Source organism: Dicentrarchus labrax, unplaced genomic scaffold, assembly GCF_905237075.1.
Source record: "Dicentrarchus labrax unplaced genomic scaffold, dlabrax2021, whole genome shotgun sequence".
Classification (NCBI taxonomy): Eukaryota; Metazoa; Chordata; class Actinopteri; family Moronidae; genus Dicentrarchus; species Dicentrarchus labrax.
In genome coordinates this window covers 16,589,150-16,603,893 of record NW_026136720.1, presented here as the reverse complement: position 1 = coordinate 16,603,893, position 14,744 = coordinate 16,589,150, and the positions used below count along the sequence as shown (strand labels likewise).

Genomic DNA, 14,744 nt, shown 5'->3' with positions numbered 1-14,744 from the left:
GAGGAAAATATATCTCGCTCCTTAGCTGCTAATTTGCTCCACCAGCTAGTCGCTAACTTTACATTCTTTACTCATAAGCAGTGAGTTTCTGAAGGCTTTTCCTCTGAAAACAGCTGCCTGCTGTGCCTGAAAACAACACTGTGAGAGTGAAACAAAACAGCATCATTCACCTCCTTGTGAATGATGCTAAAACCCTCGGCAGAAGGAAACTGAAGGGAACTGCAGAGTTGGCTGATTATTCTCTGTGATTTCAAAACTACAACCGACAACTTTCACACACGTCATCCCTTGTTAGTAAAACACTTTATAGCCACTTTAAATGTAAGAAAATACAAAAGTAGCAATTGAGACAGCCCAGAAAACTTTGGTTTGCATTTTGTGGCACTCCAGCGGGAATGCATCAGCCTAGAGCTGTGCGATCTACCCAATCTCTTGGAACAAGCACTACAACAGGCACCTTTACAGTTTCAATAAATGGTGCAGAGAAATAAAGAGAGCCGATTCCACTGTAACACATCTAACTAACTGACAGACCAGAAAGAAAGGTTTTATGTAACGTCTGAAAGCACCAGAGTGATGGCAGAGAGGAGGAGGAGGAGATTGCCCTTGGCTGATGGGCAGGATGAAGCCAGCAGAGAACTGAACTAGTGGTTCTCTTGGGCCCAACATCACCTCGTATTCCCTACATCCTTACATAACAGAAGCAATGTAGCTGAAAGGCATACTGTAGAAGCTGCTTCAGGTTCCTTTCTACCCTTCTGAGATCTGTTTAGAGAAAACCCAGTAGAGATGACCTGAATGACCCACTAACACCCTCCCTTTTGTCATGCTGTACCTTTTATGCAAGTGCACAATGTGACGACCACATCAGTTCACGCCTGTGCTCAACCACAAACCCAAATGACACCCGGCCAGAGTTCCTGTGATTCTTTTTCTGTGGGTATTTTAATGGAAAATAAAGGCAGAGAAAAAGTGTGCATACAGGGTAGGTGCACATATGTGCGTGTCTGTGTGTGTGTGTGTGTGTGTGTGTGTGTGTGTGTGTGTGTGCGTGCAGGCTCATCTGTGCAACATCTGCTCAACCAGCCCAAGGCTCCTCGCCTCTTGAGAAGTGGGTCACGTTTCTCGATGACGTCAAAAGTCCTTCTGCCTCTCCAGTTTGTGGAGCTTTGCCAAAACCACCACATGCCATTCCTCGTCCTTATAATGGAAACGCTCTCTCAAAAGCCTTGATGAATCACCTGCCAAACCTTTCACAATTCTTAAATCTTAACACTGAAGTGGGTCTGACCATGATAGCGAGACACAAGGTCAAGGGTTAATTATTCAGAGGGAAAAAAACATGATAAAAACGTCAACATACATTCTCACATTAGCTCAAAAAGAAAAAAGGAAACTAATAAGAAAGAGGTATAAGAAGGCGAGGAGTATAGACAATGGTGGCAGCACTGCTCTATAAAAGAACAAATCTGCAATGTGGTCTCAGAGCCACCATTGTGATCCAGGATCTGAGGCTGCTAAACTGCCTCAAGCCCGAAGACCTGACACTATACTCTTTCCACTGTCAACGGAGGGACAGATCAGAGAAAACTAAAAAACTGAGAGAAGAGGTAAGGTGTCTGCTACAGTAGGTATAGAGATTTCATTTAAGCTGTCCAGTCCCACAGGAGACAGTGCAGGGATCAGCGAGAGTATGAATGGAACAGCAGCTAATGGAAAACATTATGGAGAGAGAGAGTGTGTGGAGAGAGAAACCTGAGGCAGCCCAAGGCACATAACCATTAAAACAAAAGCCCAGTACGCCTAACCTCAATCACATTGTTGAGTCCCCATTTTTGATTTTCACCTTCTCTTCACGCAGAGCATGTCACTATGTGTTATCTGGGTGGACGAAGGGCTGCAGATTGGGATTCATTTGAAGTTTTCTGAAACAATGCTATGTGTCTTATCAACAAGGCTCACATGTTGTCATGGCATGTCTTTTCTCACTTCTTGTTTTCTAGACGAAGACGTGAGCTGAACCAGCCTCCGTGGATCAGGGTTGGCTTTTGCTACATAAAGCAATTAGCTCTTGAGCTTAGCTATCTTGGGCAGGAAGGGGTGCTAGGAACCCTCATCCCACTATCTGCACTACGCAGGACTTGTCTGACCACACACACACACGCACAGAAAAGCCTGGTGTTCATAGCCATCAATTGTGGCTTAGTATTAACGGATGTCACCTACACAAGAATATGTCAGCCCTGACATTGTTTAGTGTCTATGGGCAATGCAGAGCATAGCAGCAAAAAATTAAGGAGACCTTGCCTAGCCAGTCTGCTGGACTGTGTGTGTGTGTGTGTGTGTGTGTGTGTGTGTGTGTGTGTGTGTGTGTGTGTGTGTGTGTGTGTATTAGCAGGTGGCTACCGTGTATGGAAAAGACATACTAAAGAGGGTCACCACTTAATCATACGCCTCATGGACAGAAATCTGAGGGCCTGAGCAAGGATTTGGGAAAAATGGACTGAGAACAAGCCATAGCTCCTGTCTTTGCCTCACCAATTCTGTAACAACTGAGAAAAAGACTCACACTTTCAAACTGAATAATACAGAGTGTAGTTGAACTCTTGCAAGTGTGGGAATATCTCGGGGCTCTCTGGATGTCTTGTCCTCAACATGTACCTAACAAGTGAATGTTAACTTGAGACGACATTCACTTCAAAAATAAAGTTAAATATTTATTGCGCTTAGCACATTGAAAGGAAAAAAAAGTTCCTGTAAACTTTTCTAGCGTCCCACATTAATAAGTCATATTGCACAAACCTCCACACACTTTACACACACACCTCTTTCTACAAGGAATGGTGATAAAAAAAAAACAGCTGAAATTTGAACTAAATTTTGACTTCTTTACCCATTTATATCTATTTTTTATTAATAAACATAACTAATTTCTTTGAGCTGACCATTGGTGGTTTCTGTTTGCAGAGTGTATTAAGAAATGTGACCAAAGTGGTACATAAATGGCTCCACACTGTTAAATTGAGCATTATAACCAGCATTCCAACACTGATGTTTGTTCGTCTACAGTGTGTCCATAAAAATCTAAATCATACAGACATATAGAGACAGACATGTATACCATCATGCAAATTTTAGCACAGCACTCCAGCTATACATTGCCCTTTTAATATCTGTCTAATTGAAAATGACTGCACGAAAACAGCCCTTAACCCCAACCCTCTCGCCCCTGCAAGGGGTGAAATAACCCGACTGACAGACAGATGTACAGACAGATTTTTTCTCTCTAACATATTTAGAGAGTAAAACATAGCATTGAGCAGGGAACAGCAGAAGCCTTGTTGGCTGCAAGGACAGACAGGCTCATGGCGAGCCAGTGAGGCAGCGGGCTGGACGGACGGGGAGGGCTCACCAGGCAGAGGTTACAATAACACATTTCCTTATACCACGCCATCGGGCTAGACAGACATGCAGCGTGCTGACAAAGGGAAATATTGTATTTTTTAATCCGCGACATTTACTGGACACCCACTGGTTACTTTGACGATTAAGATTTTACAAAACATAAGATCAGTTTATAAAGTATAATGTATTGACAGATTAACTGCATTAGTGTATGTAATGAGTTGTAAAATGAGCTTGACCTCAAAAAGATATACAATTTAAAATGCTTCTTAAATATTTAAAAATTAGTAACAATCATCCTATACTATAACACGCAGTTTATAACTCTGACAGAGGCAAATCTGCTACAAAACAAATACTGTTGGTTTTGATACTGTAAGCACAGTAAGGCAGATAAAACTTTTGCACTGTTTTTTTAATGCATGACTTACTTGTAATGGAGTGTTTTTAAATTGCTGTAATGCTACTTTTACCTAAGTAAAGGATCTGAACACTTTTTCTACCACTAGTATTTTGGAAATAATGTGCAACAGTCCTGTGGTGAAATGGAGAAGCTGTAATGTTTAGAGCAAAACGTATGTTGCATGAACAGTTTGAATAAAATAAAAAAATAAAAAATGCAATAGCCTGTTCAATTGTAGCCAGGCTGTGGATTACTAAATACAACCATCCATCAGTGAAAGCAGCCATGTCATGCTCCTGAAATATATAATCAATTAATAGCTGACCATGTTTGGATTTATTGGCCAGCCCCAGTCAGAGGGGTTCAAAATGTTCCTGCTTGTTAAATGAATCATGGCAGCAGCAGCAGCGACTGTGGCCTGGTCTGTTTCTAGTGGAGACACAATGGCCAGACTGGACCTGAGGGACTAGCTGCACTTCCTCTCTGAACCCGCACACCAATCAAAGGCCATGAGATCAATCCTTCGAACACCGCTGTCCCAAATGTGCACGTGCACACTGTGAGAGGGGAAATTAACAGTTGTTTCTTCCATTTGTTTTTCACACATTCTACTGACTGCGGCTATTTATGTCTAGGACTACTCTGCCCCCTCTCTCTGCTTCTACCTTCCTCTCACAAACATGCACACATGCACACCCGAGCACACACTTCCCGGGGCGATGTGAGAGTGTCTATTCATTCGGCAGAGGCCAGCTGCACACCTGGTGACAGCCCAGGATGGTGGTGTTGGCTCAGGTCAGGGTGTGCAGGGAGAGGAGGGCTGGGAAGGGGAGGGCTGGGTGAATAAGCCCACAGGCCCGTCCTTCAGGGTCTGCTCAACCTGCACATTCCAGTTCATTTAGCGCTGGGGCAAGCACAGGAATGTCCCCTCATGTAAGGGATCACTGTCTTAAAGGTGGGCTCCTCGTGTGATTGAAAAGGCCCTTCAGGAGAATAAATAGAGATGAAAGCCAAACGTGTTGCGTTCAATTCCCTAAAGTGATGTCGTGCCGGATATGTACTGGCACCTATTAACCAGCCCATCCTTTAAAGAGTGAAAACATTGCTTCAGATTGCACACACAAACGCTTGTTTCGCACATAAAGCTGGGAATCGAAAGCGGTATTTGTGATTTAAATTATAATTTTTACAATTTTAGACTGTTTTGTATTTATGGAAACCTCTTGTATGACTGCTTGTGTTAAGAAGAGTTTGGTAGAAAACAATCTTCATTATTTAACAACAAAAGCATCCATATCAGTACAGAAAATCTGCCTTAAAGGTGGAGGATAAGTAGAGATGAAAGCAGCCGAACCCAAAAGTGCTGCTGTCGTTCTGGATCCGTACTGGCACCTATTACCCTGCTCGTCCTTTAAAGAGCAAAAACACTGCTTCAGCATTGCACACACCTGCGCTATACGTGCCTGTTTCACCTATATTTTTTTAACGTCGTTATTTGATAGAACAGGTGAAGATAGACAGGAAAGGGGGGGAGAGAGAGGGGGACGGCATGCAGCAAAGGGCCCCAGGTTGAAATCGAACCCGGGCCACTGCCGTAAGGAGTCGGCATATGGGATGCATGCTCTTCCAGGTGCGCCCACTCAATAATTTTTAGTTAAGGACCAAAATATGTCCAAAGCTGAGTATTTGGGATGAGTTGGAGTTGAATGCTTTGATCAGATCAGACACCTCCTGATTTAAATCATAATTTTAGCAATTTTAAACTGTACTGTATTGTAGCAAGCCTCTTGTATGGCTTATAGGTGGCATTAGCGAAGCGAGATGGCTATAACCCCACCAAGAAATTACCAGATCTTTGACAAACAAAATTTGATTCCCTTTATTTGGAGGCTGTTTCTCCCATTCTCTACTTGATCAGGTCCAATAACATCTCTATTGCCTCGGAAATCCTCCATGCACTGGAATCACCTGGAGGAGTCAAGCTGTACAGTTATTCAGTTTGCTTTGGTAAACTAGCAATGTGCCAAAAAATGAGTTGTACAGTACCTCCTCTAGTGCTTCCCCTTCCTGGCAGCAATATAAGTGATGCTTTGCAATTTTCTAGGGCTGTCCCTGTCTGTATTACTTATTTGTCGAGAGGTATAGTTTCTGTGTTATTCTGACTTTAATTTAGAATTTAATATTTTCTAAAATTGACTGTCGTCTATTTCTGCATTTGCCTGACGTTTGTAGTAGGCATATCATATTTGACATAGACTTTCTGTAGAAAAACATGTTTATATTTCTCAAAGTAAACTGTCAACAAAAGTATCGTCATGGTAACAGTACCCAAACTCAGGTATCATATTGGCTATAGTATCGAAAAACTTCAGACGAGCTCTGTTCACGCACACACCTAACATATGCATATACGCAAGTGCATTCAGTCCTTTACAAACACACACTCTCCTCTTTCTTCATCTTTGCTTCACGCACACAAACACACACATGCACAAGCACACGCACACACACACGTACAGTACGCTTACACACATTTCTGCCAGGAACATTCTGTTCACCTCCATCACTGAAATAGTTGGTCTCTTATGGTAACACAGAAAACTTGAGTGACATAATTGCCTTAGTCTAGAACACACGGCAGAAGAAGAAAGTACAGCATGTAATCTACCCTTCAACACACATTGAAAAATCCATAATTTGCTTCAGATTCTACTATTCTATTCAAATGTGAGGCAGTTATTAGGATCCTGAGGTGTTAATATGTGTGCTGTGTGTCAAGCCTGGAGGCCTGTGCCTGTCTAGCAGTTCCAGCTGCGTTGGGTTGTGTCTGTGGTTTGAGGCCCTCCGTGTTTCTCCGAGCGGATTCAACCTCTCAGCCTGCAGCAGCTGGCAGCCATCAAGCTGCTGGCAACACACACACACACACACACACACACACACACACACACACACACACACACACACACACACACACACACACACACAGACACAGACACACACACACACACACACACACACACACACTTACATGCACACACATGCTCACACAGACGTCCTTCCATAATTTCCATGGCAATCAGTAGGGAGCAAGATCGTGGTCGTGCCAGGGGTGGAGGGAAGAGGGGTACTCAGCTTAGTCCTGGACCTCTAGTTTGGTTGGCTTAGGTGATCAGAGACCCAGGGCAAGATTCAGGATATGAGCTACTCTTGTTGCTGTAAATGAAGGTAATGAAAGAATTGGACACAGATGGGTGAACCATGTAATGTGGAGTTTAAAGGATAATTCCGCTTTATTACAACTTGGGTCTTATTTTTGTAGTTGTGGCCATCTTTGCTATCTATAATAATAACACTGTTCTCTCCCAGGAACACGACAACATCAGTACAAAGAGAGATCAGACGGGGCAATATGCACACAGTCAGACAATAATACGGGTTTTAAAGGAATAGTTCTACATTTTAGGAAATACATTTATTCCATTTCTTATCGAGAGCAACTGATAAGCTTAGCAAAAAGACTGAAACCAGGGAAAAAACAACAAGCTTGTCCAGAAGTAAGGTTAATGGTAAGTTTATTACCCAAACTGTCCAGCGTAAAGTTTACAGGCGGCTACTTGGTTTTCCTGTGCAATGAGGGATTATTACCAGAATTTCAGGTGTGTTCACTTACGAATCTTAACCTAAGTTCAATCAGGATGACTATGTTACTCATCCATTCATATTTCTCTCTCTGTCCCTCCCCCTTTCTTTGTAATCAGCTGACTATGGGCGTTACTCTTAACCAAACAGATTTTGCCACAATCGCCATCAGCCAATCATATTGTTGTTGTCAAACTTGAAATATTTTCTCCTCTCCGTTGCTGTGAGCCATCATTTCAGTGTGAATCCTCGTAACCCTCCTCAACCTCAAGTTTCATCACTTCCAGTGCCCAGGTTGAACTCATCCACTCTTCATCACATCCAGGTTTTTCAACCATTCTCCTCATCTCATTACCACCATTGCCAGTGACTAGACTCCGTGAGAGGGGGGTTTCCTGTACCACACAGCGCTTCACTACCCCCTTAGAATATGATCACGTCATGATTTACATTTCTCATCCTTTTGTCCAATAAATAAGGTTCACTCTCAAGGAAGTCTCTCCTGATTCAATTGGCCTCAATAAATACAAGGGTTTAGATAATCTGCTAACTGTTGGTTTCTTTACTCTTTAATTGTCTAACTGCTCATTTCTTGACTGCGTAAGTGATGTCGCTGTGTTAACAAATCTTAACAATTACTTTGGTAAGTCCAATGTAATCATAACCAACTGAAATGATTGCCAAAACTATGAAAATGAGACCTAAGTTTTAGCACAAATTATCCTTAAAACAGCTGGGAACCATCGCAGAACTCTGTCCAGAACTGGTCTGTTTGGTGAGACAAAAAAAATGTGAGAAAGAAGCTCTTGTTTATGCCACCACAGACCAAAACCCAGTGTAATGTGGCTTCACGCTGGGTAGCCAACATGGCAGAGGTAACACATACAAATCTGGGGCAAAAGCACGCTTAAAGTTGCAACACTGCATCAGTCAAACGCAGGACTCTTCCACCATTCAGGGGGGTAAGCGTAAGCCTGCTGTTTTGCCTGGCTACTAAACAAAACCTCGAATGACCTACTTTCATTCCTACCCCAATTCCTCCACCCTTTGCCTCCTCACACATGCACAGTGTAGCTAATACACTGGGACTGAATGGGGAAAGAAACTGTGAAGCGGATCGCCAAATCACAAGACACACAACCCGAAGCAGGTATGAGCTTCCTTTTCAAATGCAGGGGGGAGGCTGATTCAATGAGACCGTTTCGAACCCAGAGGCCAGTCCAGTCAAAAAAAAAAAAAGAAGTAAAAAAACATATTCCACGAGGCAATGTGTTTAGAATACAAACAAGCTGTTTGGGATGAGAGTGCACAGTGGCCCTGTGGTAAATCACTGCCCTACAGGCTATCAACAACCTCCTCCATCCAAAACACAATTCAATTATGGACGGTGCAGCAAAAATAGAGTAACAGGAAACATTTACAACAGCAACAGTAATTATGTTTGGATCCCATTCCACAGGAAGTCATTACCATAGATTTCAAGAATATCTTTATCATCCAAGTTAAGAAAGAATTTCCTCCTCTGGTTGAGATAATATTTTTGCTGGTGTCAGTGAAAGGACAGAGAGCAAAGCGCTGTGAGGAGAGGTGGAGTTACTGACAGAAAAGGGAGTGGCTTCCAACACCTCATAAAGAGAATCATCTAAAAAGCAGAAGCGTCTTGCTAATGTCCTAATCAGCTCTGCTCCAGATCTGCAGCTCAGGTAGGTTTAGGTGAAAACATTCAATGTGTGCTGGCAACATGGCGTACCACTTGAGAGGAAAGAAAGTTCTATGACAGCGCTGATGTCTGCAGCAGGAGAGCCTCGGACTCAAATTTCCTTACACACTGTGAAAAGCGATCCACACCAAGTCCACACCTCTTCCTCTAGTTCAATATCCCCAGCTGAAACAAAGAAGACCAGCCTGTCATTTTTTATTAACCCAAGAAGAATGACTATCCTGCAGATGCCTCCACTAACCACTATCAGATCAGCTGATAATGACTTTCTTTTATTACGCATGCTGATGGGACAACGTTGCGCAAAGCACCTACTTAGTGAGCTGATAGATGCTGGCAGCCAATTTGTGATCAAAAAAGAGGGAAAACTGCTGTTTATTAAATCTACAGTTGTGCAGACTGGGGCATTGCTTTGGAGCATGGCTTTGGCAGAGTGGCGAAGGGCATCATGGCAGATTTAAGGCTTGTGAGGAAGACGAGACAGAGGGATTCCTATTTGCTCTATTTATTTTCTGAATAAACAGTTTTTACACAGTGACTATCAATCTAAAGGGCCTTTATATAAGACTCTAACGTCTGTGGGAGAACCTTCCTGAGAAAAACAAAGCTATGTATCAACTGTTATCCTTCATCCTACCTCACACTATTCTTCAAACACTTCAGACGCAAACCACTAATGCAAACATCGTCACGTCAACAAAGTGCAGATCTACTCCTTGTCATGGAGCTCTTACTGCTTATTTAAAACATCATAACTCTATTGCACACAGCAAAAGGGCAGAACTGTTAAAACATAATTTAGCCCCTTCAGGTCATCTAACTGAGAAGCAGTACCTGGAAAAGTATGGCCACGTTGCTGCCATGCAGTTTGCTTATATTTTTTCCTCTAGGCAGAGTCAGTTAGATACTTTTTTGTCGTCTGGCATCTCCGCTGTTTCCGTCACCATATGGTGGTTGCATTGTGGCCCCCAGACGTGCCTCTGACCCCCCTTAGGGAGGCCAGAGCCCTGTGTGAGCAAGGTGATGACTAGCGTGGGTCAGCACGGGCTTGTTGACACATTACAGACCACACAGACAAGGCATGGTTAAGACAGCATATGTACGCCATGTGTGTCTCAATTACAGGCAGGCCATGACTGGTCAGCTGCTTAGTACCGCCGCCAGAGATGACAGTGAATGGAAGAACACTCAGGAAATTACAGAAAATCTATTATATTCTTAGCTTAACTTTTACCTACTATCAAGAAAAGTCTGGGTACTGTTGTCTTTTTGGGTTCCAAGACAAAAAACATGTAATAAAGAACATCTCTCAGCAGAGGGCTCCAGCCTGACTGAAGTGACAGAGCAGAGGAGAGTCAGAGATGTGGTAAATGTTTACATCGTGGCATGTTATTGCCTGCTTTGGTTGTCTGGTAGTTTTATCCTGCTCAGCTTTTATTGGGACATTGCTGTAAGAAAAAAAAATCTAAAGTGGACTAAATTGTGTTAATTGTCGCAGTTGGATCAATGAGAGCTGTTTACAACTAATGTCTTGATTTGGGGGCTGTTTTTATTGTTCTCCCAGTAACTGCATCTTGAATCTCTTAAAGTAATCGAGTCTGAATCCAAACGTAATGGTATCCATCCTCTTTTATTTTTACACAATTGGTGTCCACTGCAACTGAATTTATTACAGCTTGGTTGACTAATGCCTATGTTCAATCTTACCATAATGAAAACACTATAGTGATGTGAAATAAAATATTTAATTTAAATTATTTTAAAAAAATTCCCAATATTTCAACTTCATTATTCAGTGCAACAACACCAAATAAATATAAAAACAACTATGCATACTAAATGTATTGTTTTGTTTGTATATGTAATTAATTAATGAATTAATATTAAGACTGAAAAAAATCTATTTCCATAATTAGCAGCATTGTGCTTTAAAACACAGCAGAGTGTAAAATAATCTGCCATCTGTGTCTTTATAGCCATACAGTAACTATTCAATGTAAATTATACAGCCAGCCATTTTCCAGATCATCACTCATTGGAAAACAAAGATACATCCTCTCCCCATTACTGTGGGAAAAAAACAACTACTGCATATCAAATGAATAATGACTGACACTTGAATAAGCTTCAGCTGAGACATCAAACCTCAATCAAAATTAAATGAAAACTCTAAAATATCTAAGAGTCTTTTCATATCTGATTTGTGTATGTGTATGTGTGTGTGTATGTGTGTGACCACAAAGAAAAACAAACAAGCACACTACAACGCTAACCAGCCCTGAGAGCTGAGGGCATCTTTCAAGTGGACGACCGACAGTGAAGTCTCTCATCTCCCAACCTAACCGCACTCACAGGTCACAACGAGAGCTTTGATCACTCCAAAAGTCTGTTTCCCATTCACATACTCAGCATGCTCATTGATTTTCCATAAGGATGGTTGAGGAGCTGATATGAGCCCCCACACCCCCCTTTTATTTTACGCATGGGTATCAGTATCAGAAGAGGTTTAAAAGCCTGAGCTGATAAATTCCTCGGGTTAAGGACAGCAAGCCCCAATAAGGGATGAGGAGCAAGTGTTATTAAGGTCCAGGACAGAAAGACAAAAATGCATTTGTCAGTTTTGAGGCAGTGGTTCAGAGATCATCTTGAGGAAAATGTTTGACATAAATAATTAGGGATGAGATGATTCACTGACGACGTATCCTCAGCTTCCCTTTCACATCAGCACTTGAAAGCTGCTTCTAAAATAGCATCCCTTTAGCAACAAAATACCAAATTTGGTACTTTATGTCCAAATAGCAGACGAGAGCTACACTTGCACCTACACTGTATGTGTCTACATGAATTAAATCAGCACCTTGGTCTGACAGGTGCAATGTTTTCAGAAGAAAAATGTGTGAAAGATTTAAGCAGAAGATAACAGCAGAAGATCATTTATATTTTAAAGAGATGATTGTATGAGGCATTATATAATAATGTAACTGTTAAGATAAATGAGGGAAAAAAATTTATTTGTTATATTTCCATGTTTGCCTACCAATGGCTGCACTGTGACAAGATATCAGTCAGAAGAGAGAAATCAGTACTGATCAAAGATCCAAGCACACCCAGACAAACTGTAATCCACACTGCAAACAGGACTGAACAACAACAACAACAACAAAAACAACAACAACAACAACAACAATAATAATAATAATAATAATAATAATAATAACAATAATGCTAATAACAGTGTATTGTTATTGTTGTAATGGTTAATTATTGTGTTACACTATACATTTGACATACATATATTTTTTTCTGTAACCCTTGGTATTAAATGCATTGGTTAACAGCCAAAATAATAGTTAAATAATATTGATTAAAAATATGAAAATAAAATATTGATATTCATAAAAGGCCAACATCCCTTATTTTACTGCAATTTTACTGCTTCCTCCTTTCTTCCCTTTGCCTCAAACACAAAACTCGTCATTGGAAGAAGAAAACAAGCCAGAAATAAAAAAGTTGAATGGCACATAAACTTCTTACCTGGTCCCTCTGGATGCATGGCAGAGAGGTCCGGCGATGTGACTTACTGTTGGACTGACTGTGTGCCATGTCTGAGGCTATCACAGAACTGGACCTCCTGCGCCTTTTAAATACAGGGATCTCTTCCCTGGCTCCAGTCACGGGGGTGCAGCCCTCCTTGTGTCTCCCTTGGTTGGGAAGGAGCTTGTCAGCATACCTCGCCAGCAGGATGCCCAGCACTCCAACCAGGTACGCTACGTACGGTCTCCAAGTGGCCCGTACTTTGTGTAGCGAGAAGAGTGAGATAGTCCTGACTATGCTGATGAAAAGGATCACAGATATGCCCTGGTTCAGCCGTGCTACCATGAGTGCGCCGGTGGCCACGCAGATGAGCACGACCACGGCTGCTGTCGTGAATGAAAACAGCTGCTCATCTGTCCCGTCCAGAAGAGACCACGCCGCTGCTTCGCCCAGGTGGCACAAGGTTAGGAGGGAGAGAGCGGTCTGGATTAGAACCCCGCAGCGGATTAAGTAGACACCGACCCAAAAGAAGGCACATACGAGGGTGAACAATGTCGAAACCACACTCCAGCAAGTTTGCAACAGCTCCGCTGCGCAGCCTGAAACGAAGTGAAGGGGGGACGATGAATGCAAGAGTGTGTTGTCAGCGCTGCTGCTGGCTTCAGCTTTCCAGTCTGCACATTTGACCAACAGAGCGAGAAAAACCGAAAGCGACCCCGCACACACGGCACTCCGGAGTCTCTGGGAACTCCATATTTTTGTGAACATTAGCCTCACCCACGACTCGTAATCTCGGTCACGGCACAGTGGGATGACACATGTTTTCACATAACCATTGCGATCCGGTGCGCTGAAGCTTTTTTCACGAGTGCTGCTTTGCGCACCGGTACTGTCAGATTCTGCGGGCATCGCCATCACTCATGGTAGATACGAAGTATGAGGAAGTCTATTATGCATATATATCAGTGTGGTCATGGGACAGGGCTTGAGTTAGTGACAAAACAAACATAATTTATTGTACGCATAATGAAAAAGTACAGCAAATACGCACCGATGCGTCTCCATTTACGCATGGAGATGTGCTGCCACTGAACACATTCTCTTTGGTTTTCCAGGTGCGGTTTGAGAAACGGCTGCCCGACAGCATGAAAGGAGTCTGAATGACAGAGTAACTCAGACGTTATACAGATCTAGGGCATCGCTTCTCTGCACACACACACACACACACACACACACACACACGTCCTGCATTGCCCTCCTTTGTTCAGCGCCGTCTCCTCGACTTCTGTTGTCTTTCTCGTCGCTTTGTGGCCCCACGGCCCGGCCCGTGCAGCAGCTGCAGTCTTTGCAAAACATGGGTCCCGTTCCGTGAACATTCAGCGATAAAAACGAGCTCTCTGTGTCAGTTGTTCGGCCACTTCCCGGTCTCTTCTGAAACGGTAGTGTCCCCTAATACTATCGAGGATAAACGCTGCTGAGGAATTTAAGCTGTTTGAGTGAGCGTCCGTCAGGTTATTGCTCGGTGTTTTGAGGGGCAATTTCGGAGTATTTGTCACCAGCTCTCCAACCAGCCGCGAGTCTCAGCTCATTCACACCCCCGACTTCCACAGGGAGCAAGATATTGCAGCAGCAGTGAAACCCCCAAATCTTCCCTCAGCCAGCCCAGCAGGCGTTGTTCTCACTAGATCTGACTTATGTTTAGATGTTTTTTGGTTTTTTTTTTGTCTCTTGAAAATGTGTTTAGTGGCTCAGTACATATAGCGGGTCGCTGACGGTTTGATCCCCCTGTCCATGTGTCAAAGTGTCCTTGAGCAAGACAATGAACTCCAAGCTGCTACCACTCCTAGTGTATAGGATGGGTCAAATGCAGAAGAGACATTATAATTCAATGTATGTAAAATTACTGAGAATATGATAATAAAGACTGAAAGGCCCAGATTGTTCTTCTTCTAATATATATATAATATTGATTCTTGTGGTTTATTTTAAAATATAAACTGTAGCAGAACCTGTTTTTGTATGAAATGGGGTTGACCTATATTT

At 42.6% G+C, this 14,744-nt stretch overlaps 1 protein-coding gene across 3 annotated transcripts in view; it reads right to left on the bottom strand.

The window, feature by feature from the left end:
- LOC127353271 (cGMP-inhibited 3',5'-cyclic phosphodiesterase 3A-like) overlaps positions 1 to 14,297 on the bottom strand; it is a 75,209-nt gene extending 60,912 nt beyond the window's left edge. For 2 of the 3 annotated variants that reach the window (XM_051382385.1, XM_051382386.1), the window contains exon 1: positions 12,702 to 14,297. In XM_051382385.1, coding sequence (XP_051238345.1) covers positions 12,702 to 13,616 — 915 coding nt within the window. In that variant the 5' untranslated portion in view covers positions 13,617 to 14,297. The remainder of the gene's footprint in view (positions 1 to 12,701) is intronic. The other variant, XM_051382387.1, reaches the window with a different exon arrangement.
- Positions 14,298 to 14,744: the final 447 nt, after the last annotated feature.